The 22,576-nt window shown below is 46.5% G+C and overlaps 1 protein-coding gene across 3 annotated transcripts in view; it reads right to left on the reverse strand.

The window, feature by feature from the left end:
* The window catches only part of CCNI (cyclin I), a 35,103-nt gene extending 27,873 nt beyond the window's left edge, over positions 1-7,230 (reverse strand). Inside the window, exon 1 of one of the 3 annotated variants that reach the window (XM_052812769.1) lies at positions 6,838-7,230. Coding sequence is in view for 1 of the 3 variants with exons in the window: in XM_052812761.1 (XP_052668721.1) it covers positions 6,838-6,879 (42 nt within the window). In the remaining 2 variants the exon portion in view is untranslated. The remainder of the gene's footprint in view (positions 1-6,837) is intronic. The other 2 variants (XM_052812761.1, XM_052812753.1) reach the window with 2 other exon arrangements.
* Positions 7,231-22,576: the final 15,346 nt, after the last annotated feature.

Raw genomic sequence — 22,576 nt, forward strand, 5'->3', positions numbered from 1 at the left:
CATATGCAGGAGGGACAACACAGCAAAGCATAAGGAATCCAGGAGGTTCCTGGAGTGCATTGATAAGATTTCCTGACCCAAGTGATAGAGAAGCTAAAGGTGAGAGGTGTTGTGCTGGACCTTATACTCTGCTACAAGGAGGGGCTTGCTGGGGACGTGAAGGTCAAAGGCTGCCTTGGCTGCAGTGGCCACGGGATAGTGGAGTTCAGGATCCTAAGGGCAAGGAGGAAGGTAAGAAGCAAGCTCACCACCTTGGACTTCAGGTGAGCAGGCTTTGGACTCTTCAAACGTCTGCTTTGAAGCGTCCCGTGGGGCAAGGCTCTGAAGGGAAGAGGGGCTCGAAAATGCTGGTTAGTATTCAAGGATCACCTCCTCGAAGCTGAAGAGTTACATCCAAACAAATACCGAGTCAGGCAAAAATGCCAGGAGGCCTGTGTGGATAGATAAGGAGCTCTTGGCAAAGTTCAAACATAAAATGTAAGGATTACAGAGGGTGGGTAACCTGGGAGGAATAGAGGAACATTGACCAGCCAGGGACGAGGTTAGGAAAGCCAAAGCCCAGCTGGAATTGTATCTGGCAAGGGATGTCAAAGACAAGAGGGGCTTGAATAAGTGTATAGGTAATGAAAGGAAGGCCAGGGAAAATATGGGCGCGCTACTGAAAGTAGGGGCTGGATGAGCAGACAGTGAGGTGGACTGAAAACTGGCTTAATGACTTTGTCCAGAGGGTGGTGATCAGTGGCACAAAGTCTAGCCGGAGGTGGTGACTGGTTGTATACCCCAGGGGTCAATACTGGGTCTCGTTCTGTTTAACATATTCATTAATGATCTGGATGATGGGCCAGAAGGTACTCTCAGCAAGTTTGCAGGTGACACCAAATGATGAGGAGAGGCTGATATGCCGGAGGGTCATGCTGCCATCCAGAGGGACTTTGACATGCTGGAGAAATGGGCTGACAGGAGCCTCATGAAGGGTAAGTGCCAAGTCCTGCACCTGGGGAGGAACAACCCCAGGTACCAGTATATGCTGGGGGGTGTCTGGCTGGAAAGCAGCTTTGCAGAAAAGGCCCTGGGGGTCCTAGTAGACACCAAGTTGACCATGAGCCAGCAGTGTACCCTTGTGGCACAGAAAGCTAATGGTATCCTGGGCTGCATTAGGAGGAGTGTTGCCAGCAGACTGAGGGAGGTGATAGCTTCCCCTCTACTCAGCACTGTGAGGCTGCACCTGAGTGCTCTGTCCAGTTCAGGGATCCTCAGAAAAAGAGAGACATGGACACACTGCAGATAGTCCAGTAAGGGACCACTAATACGATGAAGGGACTGGAGCATCTCTCTACGAGGAAAGTCTGAGAGAGCTGGGGCTGTTCAGCCTGGAAAGAGAAGGTTCAGGGGGCATCTTACTAATATACATAAATACCCGAAGGGAAGGTGCAAAGAAGATGGAGCCAGGCTCTTTTCCTTTGTGCCCAGTGCCAGGACCAGAGACAATGGGCATGAACTGAAACACAGGAGGTTCCCTCTCAACATCATAATCAGCTCTTTACTGTGAGGGTGACAGAGCGTTGGCAGAGATTGCCCGGAGAGGTTGTGGAGTGTCCATCCTTGGAGATATTGCAAAGGCGCCTGGACATGGGACAGGGCAACTGGTTTTAAGTGGCCCTGCTTCAGTGGGGGGTGTTGGATGAGATGACCTTCAGAAGTCTCTTCCAGCCTCAACCATTCTGTGATTTTATGGGCTTTAGGCTCAAAGGAGCACAGTTGTGAGGGCTCAGCTGTATGCCCAGAGCAGCTCATTTGGGCAGCAAATGTGGAAAGCAGAGCAGGAAGGCTTTCAAAAAAAAAAAAAAAAAAGAAGGGGGGGGGGGCAAACCAAACCTGGCATTATGTAATGTCTCGCTGCTAGTCTCCTAAAAGCAACACATGCAGAGTATGATTCACCTCTCCCACCACCAACGTAACTGGGTATAAATCAACAGTAACTTGAAGGAAGTCACTCTGAGGAAAATCAAGCTCACAAAGTATGCAAGTGAGCAGTAATTTCATAAAGTAGGGCCAGAGGCTTTCAAGCTCATAAAAGCTAACTCTCTACAGGCAAGGGCCAACAGGCATTCGGAATCTAAAGCATCACGCACCACCTTTTGAGTAATATAATCCCCTGAAACCAAGTAAATACCATGCCTCTATGGGCAAAAACACAGAAACAGGATTCAGCAGTACTTCTTTTTGTCTTTCGGCAGTAGTCAGTCATTAACATAAATGAACAGCAACAAAACCAAACAAGTTTATACCCAGTTCAACATCCACATCCAAAAAATGTGTAACTACAATGGCTTGATTCCTCTTGACGACAACAGAAGAATTTTATCTGAACATGTAAGTGCTCTCTAAGGCCAATATTTTGCTTTGCAGATTCTGATTGGCTTTAGAAATTATCAGTGATTACAGCTAATATCAGGATACAGTGTGAGGCACTAAAAAGAGATAATTATGAGGAAATGAGGAATTATCTGCTGTTGAAACAATAGATCAATTATGAGGTACAGCACAGTAGCTGCAGAGCAGCATTCTTAGGCTCTGAGGGTACTGTCTCCTCTTTCTCAGCAACCAAAGAGAACCCACAGTTATAAAGCTTAATTATCCTCCAGGAGCTCAAGCTTGCCGACTAATTAGCCTCTTGTTGAGACAATACAGAAGAGGACCTAATTCCAATTGTCCGCAAAAATAGGATGGCACAGGCGCAGTCCTGGCTCTTCCCTATGTATTCGTATCTCCTGCCCAACCAGTATGAAGGTAACAACCTTGATATCCCCAGTTCTGGACAGTCTAAAACCAACAGTCCTCAGCCTAAAACAAAGCCAGGGAAGGAAACTTTGAGAGGTGGGGGCACTGTTAAAGAGAAAACAGTATGCCTGAGGCAGTATGTAATGGCAGTCAGAGTTCTCCTGCTGCTGCTTCCACAAAGCGTGTTGTGCAAAGTCCCCCTTTGCTCCGGTCAATGCAAGTACAGACACATTTGCAGTGCTTTCATAAATGGAGAGTAAGCTGCATTTGATGGTCATGTTATTACAGCAGCTGCATCCTTAAAGGAAGCAGGCTTTTCAGCTGCATGGCAGCAGTTAGGAGCAGTTAAACCAGAGATTTACGGTCAAAATTGTTAGGAAGGTAAAGGTTGAAGTCTTTGGGAGCCAAGTTCTCATCTAACAGACCACTGTAGTCAAGAGCTACACCAGCCAAGAAACAGCATCTCACTGTATACAGCAAAATACCGCCAAAAGGGTGCAAAAGCCTCTGGCAAATGGGTTCATCCAGCACCTCCCATCATCCCAGTAAAGAAAATGTTTGATGTCTGGGCTGATGAGCAAAATGGAGTATCTGCAGTAACATGTTATTAATGAGTGAGCTTTTAGATGAGTTTATTGCATAGCAAGTGCAAATACCCATTATGGTTAATAACGCAGTGTTGATAATATTTGCAGTTAGCAAACACACAGGAAGGGAAAACTTCAGACCACATCTGCTTTGTGCTGAGATGGGAGACACCTGAGATTTTCCTTCCATCTGAATGATTTCACCTTGCTTTTTTGGCATTTGAAAATAGCTATTACTGTGCTGAATTCTCAAAGAAACTACTCTCTTTACTCGGTGAACCAGAACTCCCCTTGAAATCCACCTCCTTGATGGCCAGCCTGGATTTCTTGCTGCTTCATCGGAGTGTCCTGGTGTCAAGTACCTGGGTTTGTACCTTCTCGAGACCCACACAGTCATGGGAGCAAAGGAAAACGGCCACAATTTGTTCCTGGGCAAGTTAGCACTAGCCACCCATTTTACACCTTGCAAGGGAAGACCTTCAGATCCCACAAGCGTGTTCCTTTCACTCAATCTGGAGATGCATGTCTTCTCCTTTACTCACATTTTGCTCCCTGCTTGGACAATGGAGTCCTAAGGGTTATCGTTTGGTGGTCAAAATACAATGTCTAGCTTCCTGAAGCCACTGGTCCTGTCCAGGCTTTTTAAAACCTATCTCTGGCAGGCTATGGAAAAGTCTGAAATAAACTACAGATGGTGCATCTATCCATTCTATCACCCAGGTTAGATGGATAACCTACATCAGCCTGACAGCTGTGCTGCATCTTATTTCCTGAAAAGTGCTGCATAAAAAACACAAAGATGAAACCCGCAAATATATGTGCTCCCAAAAAGCCAGTTCGGTGCGAGGTCAAGATTAATTACTGCTTTAACCAGCACACTGCTGCAGGTGTGCAAAGGAAAGCATCTTTCACACAGGCCCTGGGGGAAGGCACGCTCCACCACACGATCACCGCTCACGTTCTCATTTCTGCTGCCTGCACAAGGTACGCTAAGAAGCAGCTGAGCACAGAAAAGTTGAGAAGGGAAAATGTAAAAGACCGTAATTACAGGAGAGATGCTCGAAGCTGTAAAAAGCTAAACATTTGGGTCCACCTACTGACTTGAAAAGCTTATCCCAGGGTAATGATGCAAGCAAAGGTAGTGGCATTGAACAGCCTCGCACTTGGACTGAAGTCTGTTTAAATTGGTAAATGTCTAAATATTATTGAAACAAATAATCTGAAAATACGAAAATAACCCATTTCAGAAAGTACATGTCAATTGCATCAAAGTGTTATGACCGATAGATAGCTCCGGATGCTGCCTTGCCCTGGAAAACATAGATCCCGACACCTGACTTGTCCATTCCCTCAGACAAAGCTATCCCAAGGCCTCTAGGATGTAGGGATACGGACCACTGAGCTACGACTGTTTCCCTAAAACTATACCTGAACCAACCCAAACTCCCCTTTACCACCTGATTGTGCAGAAGAGTCCAGAAGGGAAGGCGGCGCAGCCAGCCTGAATAAGCCACGCGGCTGGCCCCAGACCGCGCTCCGGGCAAAGGCCAGGGCATGCGGCAGGGCTGGCAATGGAGTCTCTTTGCCCTGCGGGGCCGAGGCTGCTGTCTCCGCGTAGCCCGCACCCAGCAAACCTCAGGCTGCGTTGAGGCATGTCAATGCCCTCAGCTGCCTCTGGGAACGGCTGCCGATGGCGAGACCACAGCAGAAACACCCCGCAGGAGCTGTGCTCTGCTCACCACCGGCTCTCATCAACACTGGCTGCGGCCCTGTGACACCCGAAACATGAAACAAGAGGGAAAGCCTGGCCACAGCAGCTGTCCACCGAGCAGGGCCTTCTGCGGTGAGAGTCCTGATAGAGCATGGCTCTTATCGTGCAATGACGGAAGCAATCTCAGATTATTTTTTCACAAGGACCCGGAGCAAACAAAGCGCAGGAGTCGGTAAGAATATAGAATGGACACAGTAAAAGGAGTGCCTTAAGATCAGTTCTGCCATATCAAACTATACACAAGCTCTAAAGAGGGGTGAAGGACAATTAGAAGTATATATATACCATGTGAAAGTTCAATTCCTGCTGGGGAGAAGCCAAAAGATCAGCTTCCCGCATCCCACGTCAAGGTCTGTGCAGGCACAGATGAGAGGGAGCCATCCCCCAGCTTTACGAGCCAGCCAAACTACTTTAAAAACAAAACCGAATCATTTGCAGGGATCCAAAATCAAACCCTCGAGACAAGGAAAAGATGCTGTGATTTGCTTTTTGAGAGACAAACTCCTACCCAGCCTCACCTTGCAAAACCTGGGCTCCACACGCACCCGCGTCCCCCAGCTTTAAATCGGGGCAGAGGCAGCCGTCAGCCCCAGCTGGGGGGGTAGCCCCAAGGGGGGGGGGGGGGGGTGTCACAGCCACATCTGTCACCCCTGCAAGGAAAAGGTGAGATATGCTCCAGAAAGGGGAGCTTCATAACCGCATGCATTTTGCTCAATTTAAATACTTAGTTAATAAAAGAATCTCACCCTTCTGTCTTTAAAAGGGGCTGTGCCATGTACAGGCTGTTGCAGCACACCACAGAAGGAATGTTTTGGGAGCACACAAAGGCTGATGCTGAAAAGTGCTTTTAAATTCAGGCTTGAAACAGTCTGCCTTTTAACACCCTTATTTTTAAGAGTGGGAAAAGGCAGGATTGTTCCTTTTTCCCCTCCTTCACAGGGTCAAACGGGGAGGATAAGGGAACAGTTTTTTCTGTGTTCAACACAAGTTTTCAGGAGGATTTTTCGCAAGTCTGCTTTCTACCACCGGCATGAAATAACCGACGGTAACCTCACTGCTATAAGTTCACCCCTTTGGAGGTAAGATTTATAGAACACAACGCCGCTCTTCTTTCAAGGAAACTTCTTCCATCGCGGATGGGAGGGCAAAGAAGGAAGGGAGGAGAGCGCAGCCCATCTCTGCAAACAAAGTACACGAAGACAAGAGAACAAAAAACAACATTACGTGTGCCTCCGAGAGCCGCCCGGCCCGGCGCGGTGACGAGAAGTCACACCTGGGGCACAAACGCCCTGCGTGGCCCGGGGGCGGGGGACACAGAGGCCAGCCGGGCACCCACGGTACGGGGGTAGAGGAGGGCACGGCGCTCATCGCGCACACCCACGAGCAACGCTCCCGCACCGGCGTTGCACGCACGTACACCCACAAAAGCAAACGCGCGGCGCCCGGGAGCGTGGGACGCGCAACCTTTTGCGCGCACACGCACAACGCACCGCTCGCAGGATGCGCTGCCCGCCCGCGCGCGCCCTCGGCACACGCGTGACGCGCCGATGCTGCGGGCGCACCGCACCGCGCACACACACACACACCCCCACACGCACGCCGGTGCCTTGCACACCCGATCCCGTAGCGGGGACCCCCGCCCTCACACACAGACACACACACACACGCGCGTTCCCCGCTCCCGCCCCCACGGCTCACCTCCCCTGCGCGGCGGCGGGGTGCCCGGCGGGGCCCGGCCATCAGCACCCCATGGCGGGGCGACGGCGGCGGGGCTCCTCCGCGGCGCTTCAGCACCGTGCGGGCCCCATGTCCGGGGCGGCGGCGGCGGTGGCGGCGGCCGGGGGGCTCATGTCGCCATGGCGGGGCCGGTGCGGGGGCCGCGGCGATGAGGGGATGGGGGGGGGGGAGGGGTGTGGGTGGGAAGGCGGGCCGCCGCCGCCGCCGCGCGGGGCTGGGGGTGGGGGGGGGTGGGGTGGGGAGGGAGGAATTAAAATAAAATAAAAATAAAAATTAAAAGGGAAGGGGGAGGGGAGCGAGAGGCAGCCCGCCGCAGCCAGCCGCTTCCCGGGGGGGAGCAGGGGAAGGGAAAGAAGGGCCGGCGGGGCGGCCTCCCCTCAGCCCGTCCCCGCCTACCCGCGCGGTGGCGGGGCGGGGCCCGGCGGCGCGCGCGGCGGCCGTTGGCCTTCAGCACCACCGCGGGGGGGGGACAACGCCGCGCGGGGCGGGGCGGGGCGGGGAGGGGGCGCCGGCTGCCGTCGATCGGCGGCGGCCGGGGCTCGGTGCCGCCACACCGCCTCTCTGTTCGCCGGACCCTTCCCCCCCCCCTCCCCAATGCTTTCCGCCGCCCGCGGGCGCACGCACACGCTTCGCCGCGGAGCGCCCCGGTGAGGGAGGCGGCGACGGGGCCCGGCGGCGGGCGGCTCTGTGAGGCGGGGAGCGAGGGGGGGGGGGGGGGGGGAACTCTCTTCCCTCGGGCCGCCCGGCGGAAGGATCGCGCGGAGGTAGCGCAAGTGTAAGCCGCTTTCCTGCCCGCCGTCCCTCCGCGGCGCCTGCGCGGCGGTGGGGACGGGCGGGCGAGCGGTAGCAGCCGCCGCCGTCGTTGTCTCCGTGCCGGCGCTGAGGGGGGGGGGGGGGCTCGGGTGGACGGCTCCCCGCCCCGACTGCGGGTGGGAGGGAGCCGTGGGCACCCTGCCCGGCCGGTGGCCGCCGAGGGTGAGTCGGTCCCCGCGGGGGCCAGCGGGGAAGGGCCCGGCCGGGCAGGGCGGTGGGCTGTCACCGCCGCACGCCTTTCCCCTGCGAGCGGGGCTGCGGGCGCCCGCGGGCTCTGTCTGCTCCTTCCAGCAGCCCCAACACCGAAGGAGGTTTAAGTTCTCCCCCCCCCCCCCAGTAACACTTTGGCAGCAGGCAGGTTAAAGCTTTAAAGTTTCGTTTAAAACGCTCGCGAAACAAGGATCAAAGGCGTTTATTTACAAACACCTTCTTGTGCGGACGCTCAGCAGAAGCATCGAGTTCTGGCTGCTTTTACGTCCGTACCGTGTCTCCCGGCCCGCGTTTGCGGGGACAGAGCTCCCCGTCACCGCTAGAGTTGCCGTATTTACCGCCGTGCAAGATGGAAACGGGAATTGACCCTTTACTTGCTTTCTTTACTTACTTAGGCTTTTCCCCAGCACAAAGGCCTGCAGCAGGAGGGATTCACTGTCCTTTTTCTTCTCGTTTCCAGATGGCAGGCTCTGTCTGGCAGTCCCACTGACATAGCAGGAGACAGATGCCTGAAGTGCCAGGGAAGCCGAGATGTTTTCTCACAGCTCCGTTTATTACTTTTGTCCGCTTGACTTAAGAACTGGACAACTAAACTTGTGAGTGTTCAAATTTTTTGTAACGTAAGTCCTTTTTTTTTTTTTTTTTTTTTTTCCCCCAGAGGGGGCTGGGTATGTGTTATGATGCTGTACAGTAAAGACCAGGAACAGAATAAATACTTTGCATGAAAATCCTGGCACTGTGAATATGGGTGGCAAAACCTTGCTATACCACTAGAGGTTGAAATTAACAGATAAAAGCAAGAAGTTCAGAGCAAAGGCAACTCATTTTCTTTAAACTCCTTCCAGTATCTGTAGTTATTAGCTGTTCAGTCAGCACACAAAGGAGGATTTCCTCTAGAGATAATAAGCAGAGTGACATAAATCAACTGTAGAGAGAGCATAGAATTTTTTTCTGTTTATGTCCTGACAAATTAACTCTGAATCAGTTTGCTAAAAATTCATCTGTCGTGAGCTTTTTTAACCCTTCCTCTAGTAACTCTCGGGCCAGACTTATAAAACTGAAATGAAAGGCTCTTTTTTGCTGCAGCGACCAAAATCCTCTATGCAAAGGGTGAACTGCTCTTTGATTCCAAGCTTGCTGTGTGCTGGTCCCTTCCATTTTCCTTACTTTTTATCTTGAAATAGGATATGCCTTTTAAAACTAAGAAGGTGCAGAGAAAGGCAAGTCCCACTGGAATTTTATCTAGCTTTCCCAGTTTCATTCTAATTCTTCTGGGTCTCATTGTTTAAGGATCACTGTTTAAGAAGTCTGTAAAGGTGTTATGGTTTCCAAAACCGGTTGGCCCACCGGTAGTTTGTGGCAGTGTCCAAGTGAAGATAATTGAGCTGATGCTTCTAGCTGGGAAATTCTTACTGGAGGTCTGACCGACACTGTCCCGAGATTGTTCCGCTCCTGCGGTTACAGCAGTTCTTGCATATTCTGACTATTTGCTCAAGGGATTTCCATCAAGGCCCTTCTCAGAACATTTCACATGTCAGCGCTAGGAGCCCGAGGCGGTGTGGCACATCCTCAGACCAAGAGACTGTGGCATCGATGGTTTGGCAGGAACCTCTAGTGCTAACATACTGCAACAGAGTTCCTTTTATTCGTCTTGTGCTGAATATGCCCTCAGCTGGATATGTATGATTACAGTCCTTTGTCCTCAGGAACAGTAGGAAGGGACAGTTGAGGCGGCACCCAGCTGAGTTGAAAGTAGCGCAATAAACTATTCAGCTACTGGATCGATACTCCTTCCAAAGGAAATCCTGGAGACTGAGGAGTGGGTCACCGGGCACAGGAGGGACCGCAGAGCAGGTCGTCCTAGGAAGGCGGTCAGTTGAAGGTGAGGTCTCCCAGGACCACTTCAAGCCTCCGTAGGAGGTGGCCTGGGTCTGGGCACAACCGCCCAGGGGTCAAAATAGCAGCACAGTTGTACACACTCCGAGAAGAAAGACGCAGCATGTGCCCAGAGCAGCTGAGGGTTATGGTGGGCAGGCTGCCATAAGTAAGTGGCTGCCAAGGCCAAGGGATTTAGAGAGACTGCTGAGAAAGAGACGGAGGCAACCAGCAAGAACTCTTATTGTGTTTGGGCTTGTGGCCCAGGGAGAAAGCAAAAGAGGCAATATTAAACCTAGGAGAAAAATTAACCTGGTGAATGTAATGAAGCGCACCTGGAGGGAGGCCATTGCACCATTACAAGCAGGTGTTCCGCATGCAGGGACTTGATGCACTGTACAAAAATCTGACGCCTTGCAACAGTATAAAGACCCCCAAGTGCCGTGTCAGCCAAGGAAGAAGTACACTTCAGTAGTGGGGAGAAGGCCTCTTCATCCCTGGGGGGGGAAAATGAAGCGCCTCTATTTTAAAGAGTCTTGACAGGACAACCGCATTGTCACAAGCAGCAGGTACAGTGGACTCGGTGTGCAGGGGGCTTACAGCAATACGGGTTGCAAAATGAAGTGTGTCGCAGCCTGGCTCCCAAGAGTGTGTGACGACATGCAAGTGTAACTACGCAGCTGGCCGCTGCCTTAACGCAGACTGGGCTCTAGGGAGGTGACAAACCAGTAAATATTGGGCCGATAAGAGATCCACGTTAGTGGAAACAAGAAAATCCCACATACGAGGCATTTGTAGTACCTGCCTTTCAGCTTATGCAATGCCTCATATTTCTACTGCTGAGTGGAGAGAAAGAAGAGTCACTACAGGATTCATAGCCAAATCCCAATACGTGGAAAAGGGAAGGACATGTATCTTTGCAGCAGACATTTCTATCTGCACTGTTTAAACACCCTTCAGAGGGGAAAAGCAGATGGTCTTGTGGTGTGGCTCTGTGTTCTGCTTTGGAGACCCAAGCGCTATTCACTGCATGACTTTTGACCAGTTAGTTAAACCCACAGATGCAAAAGTTAACGCTAATTTTCATATTTGCCCCACTTCAGTGCACACAAAGTCCAGCACGGGCAAGCAAGCTTGATGAGTTCAAATACGTATGCAGACAGCAGGTTCAGAACAAGGATAAATTTACCCTCATGTCAGGTTGGTTGTGAGGCTAAATTAAAATATTTTGTAAAGCATTTGAATATCCCGAGGGGCTAGAGACATGCAAACTTTTAATAATAATTGCTGTTTGGATTTAGCTGGTCGAGTTCAGTCTAGTGTGGCAGAGTAAGTCTAGTTATTACTGGGTTTGTGCTTTGACTCCAACCATTATATAACTTATCTATATTTACTGCTAACCTGAGATCTTTAAAATAGCAAGCAAGTTTTGATCAGCCCAGAGAAGGCAATATTGATGTTGGTTTAAAGAACAAAACACACAAAACCTTAAAAAAAATTAATGAAAAAGTCCTATTGTTCTTTTCCAAACCAATCTCAGACATAAAATTCGGTGAGCAGCAGAGCTCTCGTTGGAAGTCACATTCATCACGAGAGAGGAAGGGCCTGGAGCATCTCCGCTGCCTCCCGGTAGGCAGGCTAAGCTTGGGCTGTTGGTAGAGGAGGTGCTCACAGAGGCATCTGAGTGCTCATCGAAGCAATCAGGAGAGATATGTATGCTGATAGCACTGAAGAAATATCATAGTGAGGCTTACTCGGGAACTCCTTTTTTCAAAGACTGGAATGAAACAGACTCTCGGGAAGCGATTTTTCAAAAGCTGCAAAGTAAGTTACACTCCATTTTCTTTGTCTAGAGGCACAGTTTGCAAAACAATATTGTGGAACATTGGGAAAAGCAACAGGAGGAAACAAGGAGAATCCTAAAAAATAGTTTACGGTGAAATTACCTGACAAGACTTTGCTCAGCTTCCTGGGAGTAAGTCCTCATCAAATAAAAATGACTGCAACATAGGAACTCTCAAAGAGGAATGAAATGGGCTTGAGCACTGAACTGTCTCTGACCTCTGTGAAAACTGAACTGTCCAAAATCACTAGTTATTTTTGCAGATCTTATCCTTTCTGTGCAATGAATCCATCAATGGAATGCTAATTTTCCAAGTAAGTAGTGTGGAAGCCAGTACATAAAAATTATAAGACTGTTCTACCTTATAAGTACATTAGCTATGCTTGTTCTTACAGGCAATAATTAATTGCCCTTTGAAAAGAAATAATAATCTAGTATTGCTGAAGTATGTGGCAAAGGAAAAAAAGAAACTAGATGAAGGCTCCTTCATTTCTTCCAGCTTAAAATGTAGATTTCCACTGCAGCTGGACAGACAAACCCTGGCTTCAGTTTCACAAGCAGAATTCAGCTGTTCCATGCATGAAACTGAAGCTAAATTATTGTCCTGGCATGGAACAGGAAGAAGCATCTGGCCAGTAAGAGAGACTAGCAGCAAGCAAGCCCCCTTTCCAAAGTACTCTACATTGGTTTACTTTTTCCAAAACAGATGAGAAAAATGCAACATAAATTCCCAGTCCAAATACTTGTCAGCTTTAGGAAAAAAAAAAAAAAGTTTAACAAAAAAAAAAAATAGCTTGCACACTAAGTGTCTCAGATACCTAAATCCTTTTTTAAATAAAGGTAACAGAAAGAGCAGCCGTGGCTGCATGTAGCATGCACAGTCAACAAATTGTGCAACTATGCAATTGGTTCCGTCTATTTTAAATCAATTGTCAGTTTTAGTGCTCTCCCTTATCAGAAGCTATCACCTGTCAGGCAGGGAGAGGCAGGCTCTCAGGTATGTAGCCACTTGCTTTTGATTGTAAGTCTGCAGAATCGCATGTTAAAAGAAATCCGTTGACATTAGAAATCATCATAAGCTGAATCACAGGAGTGCCAGATCAAGTGTAACGTCTCCACGGCCTCCTATGACTTCATAGCTGTTACCGCGCTGCTTTCCGACAGTCTCTCGCAACTTCTTCCCAACAGCAGGAATATAAATTATTTACTAGGGAAACAAACCCTGCTATCTGAGCTGAAGAGGATTCCCTTACTATCTGTTCCCACCACAGAGCTGCTTGAAACGCTGAGACACACTTCTGCTTTCATGCAGAACAGTGAAACACATGTTTACGTTTAGCAAATGAAGTACCTCTTTCACATTCAGTGATTAATTCAGAGAGAACTGCAGGCACCAAATTAACCTTTTTACCTGATTTATTTTCACTAAATAAACAGACCCATATTGTAATTTTCTCAACCAGAACAGATATTTTCTGTGGTTTGCTTTGCTATTTGGAAAATGTTCTAATCTATTCCATTTAACTTGGTAATAGTAAAACCTCCAGACCGTGACCCTCACCCTAGGGATCGCACCTGTAAATCAATCGTTCTTCCTAGAAAATAGATGACTAGTCCAAAACGCATGTTGCAACATGCGAGAACGCTGACAGGCATGTATCTCCTCCTCTACAGCATTTCCAATTTTAGCCTTTTAGTATTGGCAGCGTCAATGATACAGTGGAACAGCTAGCTGATAGTATTTCATGCACATTTGTCCTTAATTTTATTTCGTATATATAATCTACATGCCTGAATCCAAATTACTGTAGGGAAAAAAATCCTTCTTAGTTTAACTGTCTGTATCCAAACCTTTTTGACCTGCCCTTCTAAAGGATAAAATGGCGCCCAATTTTCAAAAAACTCTTTTCAAATAGTCATCATCTGCCATTAAGTTTAATTCTTGTATAATTTGATTTGAAGAGATGCATTTTCTTGAATCGCTTTCTAAACTACAATATGATTTCTTGTGGCCTTTCTTAATAGTGCTAGAAGCAAAACAGTGGTAATACGGCAGTACAGGAGAAGCAGAAAATTACCTACTTTCATAATCCAAGATCAACAAGTAAATGGGCATTATAAACACAAAGGTGTTAACTGCAATAAATAGTCATAAAATGAAAGAATAACTGAGGTTAGAAGGGACTTCTGGAGGTTTTCTAGGCCCAACTCCTGCTCAGAGCAGGGCTAATTTCCAAGTTAAATGAGGTTGAATAGTTTTCCACATTGCGTGTAACAAAGACGATGGATAAGTGCACGGGAACGGACATCAAGGTAAATCAAGGCAACAACAGCTGTGTACTTTAAGCATACCCACTCCAAACAGGCCTTCAGCTAAAGCAACTTTATCGTGGTCTTCAGGAATGGGGAAAATGTGAGTAAGTACCTTAAAAACTCATTCTCTCTGGCTCATTTAATACAGGTTTTCTTATATTTTTCCTTTCCGGAATATAACAATTCCTTTCTTTTCTCCATGTGACTACTTAAAGGCAGTTCACGTTAACTACCTGACTGTGGTTATACTTCACTGTAGACATCATTATGTATAATTGGATATTTTATGTCCTGGAGAGTTCATATCAGCATTGTAGGAGTTTATAATCTGGCAAAATGTATAGTATTTCTGTGACACTTGTATACGTGCCTTTTTAAATGGATAATTTGCTGCCCAGTAACACAGTGACTTGCGCTTTTCTGCGTGTGGCTAAGTGGGTCAGGATCACATTTGCTGACGCTCTTTTGGACAGAAGAAAGGTTGCAGATTTTACAAAAGCGATATATGCTCCCGTTTGCTAAAAATCACCTGGCAGGTCAAGTGGATACAGCAGTCCTCGTTTCCTGTCCTCGCTCCGGAATCCTTGCTGCTAGGGCCTGGCTTTTCTTCCACTGAAGGAGACGGGAGCTTTGTCACGGACTGCGGTGACGGTAGGAGGAGAGCAGACACAGATTAGGCAAGGTGTTGGAGGATTTTCTGCATGCTCTCTAAGTATTTAGGGAACTGTATGATACGTGATCCTAAATACAAGGTTAGGCAGTTTGAACTCTTGAGTTCGACCCAGATATTTCCAGACAGGCAGAGCTACCTACTGACTGTACATCTGAGAAAGTACATCTGAATTATTTCTTCTGGCAAGTATCAAGAGTATGTTAGTGAAATGTGCCTGGATATGGTAGCTTAAGATAGAACTATGCTGGAAATGTTCCTGCAGCTGTTACTTGGAAAACATCTGTGGTACTGTGCACGGGAATTTGTACATCTCTGTTCACGCTAGCGTAAAGGAACTAATCTTGTGAAACGAAGTATAGATTATTATTGGGAAAGATGAGGAGGACATTATGCACCAGTGCACATGAAATGACTGAAGGTAGTTATCGCTTGGAAAGAAAGGAAAAAAATGGAGCATTCCATTTCTGGCACGGGAGATAGAATAAGATCAGCAGACTTTGCGAGACTTCCAGAACTCCCAACTGCTAGTTATTTCACTGAGAATAACCAATCCACTAGACTTGAGGGGTGAAATTTTTTACACTTACAGTCGGAAAAAAACTTCTGTCTGTGATAATTTGTGACAGTCTGTGTTTGTATAGTCTGTTAAAGGAAGAATACACAGGTTGACATGACTTATTTACAGTTAATGGTTATTCCTATGCAAAGTATAAAAGACATTGCCCCAAAGAACAATTGCAATTTCAGCAAAAGACATACAAGAAGGTAAACTTAAGAAACCCTGGGAAACAACAATGAGATGTATTTTCTTCAGAGCACATTAGGTAATTAAGGGATTTTTCATCTCTTGAGGCTTTCAAATTAAGCCTGGGTCATTAGAAGGTGTGCTTACTGCAACGTAATGGCCTGTTGTATTCAAGAACTCAGGCTGGATAATTATGAAAAGCGAGTGTGTAAGGAGTTGAGAATGTCTTTGGTAACATAGCAGAGAGCGGCACGATAAGAAATGAGGGGCGATATCTGACTGGTGACCAGAAATTTGTCACTGACTGCTACTGAGGCAGGGTTTCTGCTAATAACCGATGAGGCGTAAGTTGCGATGTGTGACCCGTCATGTCATGTCCCAATAGCCATGTATGAGCTCTGTGGTACAGAACATCTACACTTTGCTTTTTTTACTTATTTTCTCTCATGACACTTGCATTGCATGATTAAGAAACAGAAATCAAGATGGAAGTATCTTCCTATTGCTTCATGGATGCTTTGTGCAAAGGGTCTTTCAGCCTCATAGTGTTTAATCCAAATTACATAAAATGGATTTGCACCATGTTAAATCTGAAAATAAATTTAAAGTATCCATTCCCAGTCCTCGTAACTGAATGCCTCCTAGCAAATCATTTTACTCAACAGCTGCCTGGTTCTACAGTCAGAAAGGTGACTGCTCTTTTTCTCTTGGTTTAACTTTTAATGACTAATTTAAATTCCATTTATGCAGAATCCCTATGATTTTGAAAATGCTTTCTGAAATTATGCGCAACTACCTTTCTAAAGAAATACTTTTAAAAGCCTTAAGTACAACATTGCCTAGAATTATCTTGTCAATTAAATAAAAGAGCCCACTTGAAATGTGACAAAAACATACAGTGAATGAAATGCACCTTCCAGTAACAAATCGTTGTTGAAAGAGACCTTTAAGCAAACTGCTAGTTACGTGGTCATGCTTAGACAAGCACAAGGCTATTGAAACATACAGCTTCCTTTCAGACAATTTAACTTGCACTGAAGGCAAATTATTGCCATAAAAGCACTGAAGCACGTTGCTTAGGCATTTGGTGTAATTCTGTTGGCTTCTGAAAGATTCCCTTCGCTGCACAACACTGTCATTGGGATCAGAATCGGGTCTGCATCTTGAGCTGCCATTACAAATACTGCCTGCAACATCTTCCTGCAGAAAATTGATATATGCATCTGATACTATTATCTAAATAAGACAGGAAGCAATATTTTAATAGACTTGAAGATGCAATATAGATTTCTGACGATAGCTGTAATGGAAACCAGTGAGACTGAGCCGGCTCACAAAGGAGCTGCAAGGGGACTAATGCAAAGGGCACCTAAACCCGCCCAACGCAGAAATCATGAATAATAATTGTATTCACTGGGTAAGTTACGAAATGTGCCACAGATCTGGAATCTTTCCTGGTTCCTTCCTTTTTCTCGGCGCACAGTGAGTGGAATTTGAACAAGGCAGGGCAACAACAACCCGTGAGCAATAAAACTGCAAATATTCTTGACGTGGCACTGGTGAAGTCATCCACAAGTGTCTTCCCCTTCTCACCCTCTTTACGTGAGGGTTTGCGTGGGTGGTGTGGGGGCCTAGTTCCCCCTTCTTCTCATGCTAGAGCCATTCTCAAGGCCTCCAGAATGAGATTTGATGATGTTACAAAAGTAGGTTGCATTGGACACTGTGCTTGCAAGCTTGGCAGTTAGCTCCTTGATACCACTCCAGATCTTTTCAGCTCTGTGTAGAGAGAGGTCTTCGTGAAAACACAGGCAGAGAATCAGGCTCGCCGAAGTGTGCTGTGCACTCTCCAGCCATTTCCTCGCGCTCCGTCAGTATCGGGGATCGTGGATTTCTACGGTTACCAGCATACCATACAGGGGCTTGCTCAGAGCCACGAAATAATAGAGAGGGACCTATCCACGGAGTATTTCTGGAACAAAATCCTTTTGTGTCAGTGAAAATTCTCAATGAAGACTTGGAATTCCCTTCACGAATCAAGATTTTAGCACTACAAGCAATTCAATTTTTAGCTGTGTTTTACAAGTTTTATGCCAGCTACTGTACAGGGAATAAGACTATTGTCTAGGAAAGATCTGTTTTCCAATAGACTTTTTGATCTCTCTCTTCTAGTAACCTCACCTTGGGAGTCAAAAGTTAGGTTCCTCTGTTGTCAGAGAGGATTCAGAAATGCCTTCTGAGACGGTTTAAGGTCAAAAGTATCTCTGATGAAACCAGATGAAATGGGCAGGGAGAAGAACACTGCATTAAAACAGCATAAACTGCATGAAAACGGACCAAATGTTAATTGAGGCAGTGAAAATGAAGGCCTCAAGTAGTCCGCTTCAGCACTTTGCATCAACATTTCATCTCTAGGAGTCTTGGTGGTCAGCTGTAGTTTTGCCTTCGTTATACTGGCAATTTTTGCAATTTAAGTTACACAGACACACTTCCTCTTCTCCCAGGACTTTGATGCAGCTGTGCTGGTATAGGGGTACTTACACCAATAGAATGGTATAAATGCAGTGGCTTTTTTTTTCAGTAAACAAAGTATGTGGTATCAGTACATGGCAGCTTTACACCAGCTTAAATGCATACATAATTTTATGTGTACGTAAATATCTATAATATGTACGAGAATGATAGATGCTTCCTCTAAATACACACTGGAGTTCTAGGGTATATATAACCGGCTCCATATACCACCAGGGTTCTTTTCATCTGGCCTGTCCCAAAATGCAAGCTGCTTGTGTGAAGGTGCCCTGCAGTCTGCTGCGCAGCTTCATAAAGATCCCAGTGAACAAACGGCGCTTCCAGGCTTGCTCTCAGGATGCGTCCAAAAAGGGTTTCTGGATACCCATCAAAAAACCACGTAAACTTTGCCTTTGCAAAACAAAGCAATACACCTAAACTGCCTCGCTGTGCTGTTACCAATTTTCTTGTGTAGGCTAACTTGCGTTTCCCTTTGTGGTGAGCTTCCTATTGTAATGGAAATTCTTCCCACCTAGCCATTAACACTGTTAGAAGCTATTTCTGCACTGGTTTGCCGTACCTTGCAGCAGCAAGACAAAAATCACAATCTCTGTCCTAAACTTAGTAAGTTTCCATTGATTTGTGTTTGGGTCTTGTCGGCTCAAAATATTTTCTGCTAAGTATAGCTCCCTTCTCCTGAGCAAACGAGCTGGGTTTCTTTTTTCTGCACCCTCCCTTCCTAATTTCAACAGCTATGTTGAGCTCGGGGTGTGGTCACCGAGACAGACATACGTGCGCTGTCCTTGCTTGTCTCTAGATTTGTTCGTGTTGCCAGCGAACCTTTTCTCCAACACCAACCTCATATTTACATTAATGCTTGATCGGCAAGCCTTGCTCTCCTTCCGTCTTTTTGGAGGCACGTAATAAATCTTAATAAATGTATTTATTTATGAATTCTGAATATGACCAACTTCCATGAACACAAGATGAGAAGTGTGAAATCACACTCCTCTGTACTGAAGACAGGAGCTGTACCAGTGGGGACATTTACTCCTATGGCTACGAGAGGATCAAATGGCACTTTCCTTTAGGGGCTTCCGTCAGGGGAACAAGTTTTAAATTCTGGCGGATTTACGAATCATTTCATCTCCTAGACTTGTTCCTTCACAAAGGGCCTGGTGCGGGGAAGCCTGTGCAAAGCCTTCAGTTTTGATAGCTTTCATCACCAGGCGCTGGTCCTACTGCTTCTAAAGCAACAGAATCTACAAAATATTTCTCAGATACATATATATATATATGTGTGTGTGTGTGTACATATACTTCTGTATGTAGTCTTTGTATGTGTTTTCTAAGATGTATATTTCTGTTTAAAAATAAAATGTACGTACTGAGGTTATTTTATTTGCTTAAAGAACCTATTTCTACTCCCCTCAGTTAAACAGAGAACACCCAACTGTCAAATCATCCCATTTAATTAAAACGGAGATTTTTTTTTTTTTTCATGTGATGCCTCTTAAGGAGTTATGAAAGAATAAGCAGCTCTCAAGGGGGGAAAGGATTCTAGGGCTAATCTCGTTTGATGCAGGCTCTCTTCATGTTTCAACTTTACCCATATTCTCAAATGAGCTTGAATTATGTTTGAAGAAAATGCTAATTCACGCATGATCTGTTGTCTCTTCCGTCATTGCAGAAAACAAGGATGTTGACCGAACTAGACACATTTTTCCCCCCCCGATTTAGATGCTAAGTCCCTAATCATCATATAGCAGCAGTTTGGTCTTATGGGAAGAGAGTCACAACTCTCTGACTTCTGCCTTCCAGTTTTCAGCACTGCTGCTCTCCTGGTCCCGCTGTCCTCCTTACCAGTATAATGGGATAGCAGTGGGGCACTTAGATTAATTAGTGGCTGTAAAGCATGTGGAGCTCTTTGGTTAAGTGGTTCAAAGGAAACTATTGTTCTAAGTGACCCCTATTGTTCTTACCTGGGTGTTCAATTGCCAAGTGGGCAGACTGCTTGTGTCTAGAGTGTTAATTACCGCCTGTCCCTTGATCATGAAGGTTTGTAATCCAATTTCAGTTTGGAAATTCACATGCCACAAGGCCCAATTAACATCGCTGATACCATCACCTGCTAGTCAATACACAGCTATTAGCCATCCATAAGTATTCCCCATCAATGGCCGTGCGGGCGTGCCAGGGCAAGTTTTGCCAAGCCATACTGGAAGATAGTTTAGCAAAGGTAGTTAAAATAATACCTATTTAATTTGATGGCATTGGAAAGTCTCACATCACTACAAATATTTTTATTTAGTTTAAAATTTACCTTGCAGAGGTTAAGGCTTCAGTATAAATCTTTGCTTTTATTAGGATCCCGAAAGATTTCAGATGGATTTTCCTCCGTTTTAATTCCCTTTTTTGTTGATTCCACACCAGCCTTCTGGTTCAGTGTTAACTCAAGAATCCCCCCCCTCAAAGGCTATCGTTACTGTTTCTAAATAATGAGTGCTATAGCATCTGTAGCTAAGGAATTTATAACTTTATTTTCACTTACTGCTTCTGTAGGTTCCCAAAGAATGTCAGGAAGGAATTGCTATTCTGTAAAGCACAGCATGTTACAGAATAGATAAATTGTGTTTTCTCGTAATACGGGAAACCCTTCTCATTTCTCCCCCCACATACATACTTCCCTTAATCACAAATAAATGCCACATTGAAAGAAAATTATTCCTTGCGTAAGTGAAGAAAAACCCCACAGATTTTTTTTCTAGACCTTACCATGATTCCTCCTTCGCCCACGACACTTCATTGTTCTGCCAGGTCCAGGCAGCACAGAGAGCAGACAAATTTTCCCTGTTTATAATCCCAAAGCTGATGAGTGCATCACTTATAGTACGGATCCTTGGGGTCTGAGTGTTTTGGTTTTTTCTCCACACTACTCAGCTCTTCGCAACAGATCAGTTAATTACAGAGCAACAAAGATGGGGCAGGGATCCTTCTCTCCTAATGTAGAAAATGAGCCCTTCTGCTGCAAGGCTGCAGAAAAAAACGCTGTTGAGCTGTGCTCCTGTAACAGATTTCCCCCTGCCAAATTACATGGTATATGAATGATAATTTTGCAGAGTGTTCTATTAGGTTTACATTAGTAAAGAGAAAGCACTGTATATGTTCAAGTAGATGTCGGAATTAGCGTTTTTAGAATTTGCACAGTATGTGTTTACAAAATGAACCTTTTTTGCCACTTAGGTAAACAGAAACTATATGTTCCACTATGTGGCTTAATACAGCAGTCGGAGGAGGAAGAACATCCATACTCCATCTCTGTGATGGCAGGATACACTTCAGAATGTGGAGAAAAAAAAAAGCGGCGACGGCCAAGGGCATTTGGATAACAGAGGCTGGAGCTCAGAGCCTCATCCTGTAAACATCACCTAGATGACGCCACTGCAAGGAGTCAGTATGAAGTCAACTCCATTAACAGTAATCCTTGTTGTTCAAACTGGAGCAGATCCACAACTCTTGCTTCAGAGCCTAAAACTACTTTTATCCCACAAAAAAATCAGTCGGCATTCCCATTCGTTCACTTCGCAGGGATGCTGTCTTTAAGGGTGCTCAGATGTATCTGATGGTACCTGCAGGAGTGCTGGCCTGTGTCAGGAACATCCCGAGGAAAAGTTGTGCATGTTTATGGGAATCTAAGAGGGCTTGTCATCAAAATAAACTTGAAGAAATTGTTGGCCGTCATCACTGGCATAGCAGACAGGAACTGTGCCTAGAAATAGAGATTGGCATAGCAACATCCCTGACTGTTTTGTAGAGAAGGCGGCTTATTTTTCCAGACTGCGACATTTAATAAACATTTTCTGTTTGTTGAAACTGCAGAACCTCACTAGATCAAACTGAATGCTAATCTGTTCGAGTCGCCACCACAGACTTTTGTCTCCAGTATGTACACATCACGAGTCACTGTGGTTTCGTTGGTTTTGTCCTACGACATTTGTTCCTTTGTGTTTGTCCATGAAAAATAGACAGAACATGGAACGCGTTGAAACAGCTCCACAAATCCTCCAGACGATGATTTATTTTGCGAGATCCTGTTTTATCTTGTCATTAGGGCTCCGTTCAGCTGCAGGCTGAGAAGCCCTTTGATGCGGCCTCTGACTAGGGATCTGCTAGGGGGGTCAATAGCGCAGCTGCCAGCTGTTCGCCTGTTAGCAATCTCCCACCTGAAGCATCGGGCCTCGGATTCACACTCCACACAAACGGACGGTGCTTATAAAGAGAACCTCGGAAGCGCACATCCCAAAAGCTCTGAAACACCAGACTACATAAATTTGACTCTTGGTTCGAAGCTTTTAAATGGGGCTTTTAAAGCCAGACAGGCGTCTGGAACCCTCGAGAAACAGCATGAGGAGAAAGGGTTTCCACACAGGAACCCCTGAGGAGCTGAGCTACCTCAGGTGCCACACACACACACACACACACACACACACGTAAGCCTCCCCGGCCTCGGGGCAGCAGGTCACCATTTGTCTTTATCACAACACAAGGGAGCTGTGGGGACCCGAAGTGTTTCTCGGCAGCTTCGCCGGCCTGTGGTGAGCCCCGCCGGCTCCGGTAGCCGTTGCTGTGGAGCTGAGCGACGGTTGCGCTCGGGCCGTTGGCACCCGCGGCACCCCCCGCGCGCCGAACGAGCGGTGCCGCGCACGCGCGCGCGCGCATG

This window comes from Harpia harpyja, chromosome 2 (genome assembly GCF_026419915.1).
Source record: "Harpia harpyja isolate bHarHar1 chromosome 2, bHarHar1 primary haplotype, whole genome shotgun sequence".
NCBI classification, from domain to species: domain Eukaryota; kingdom Metazoa; phylum Chordata; class Aves; order Accipitriformes; family Accipitridae; genus Harpia; species Harpia harpyja.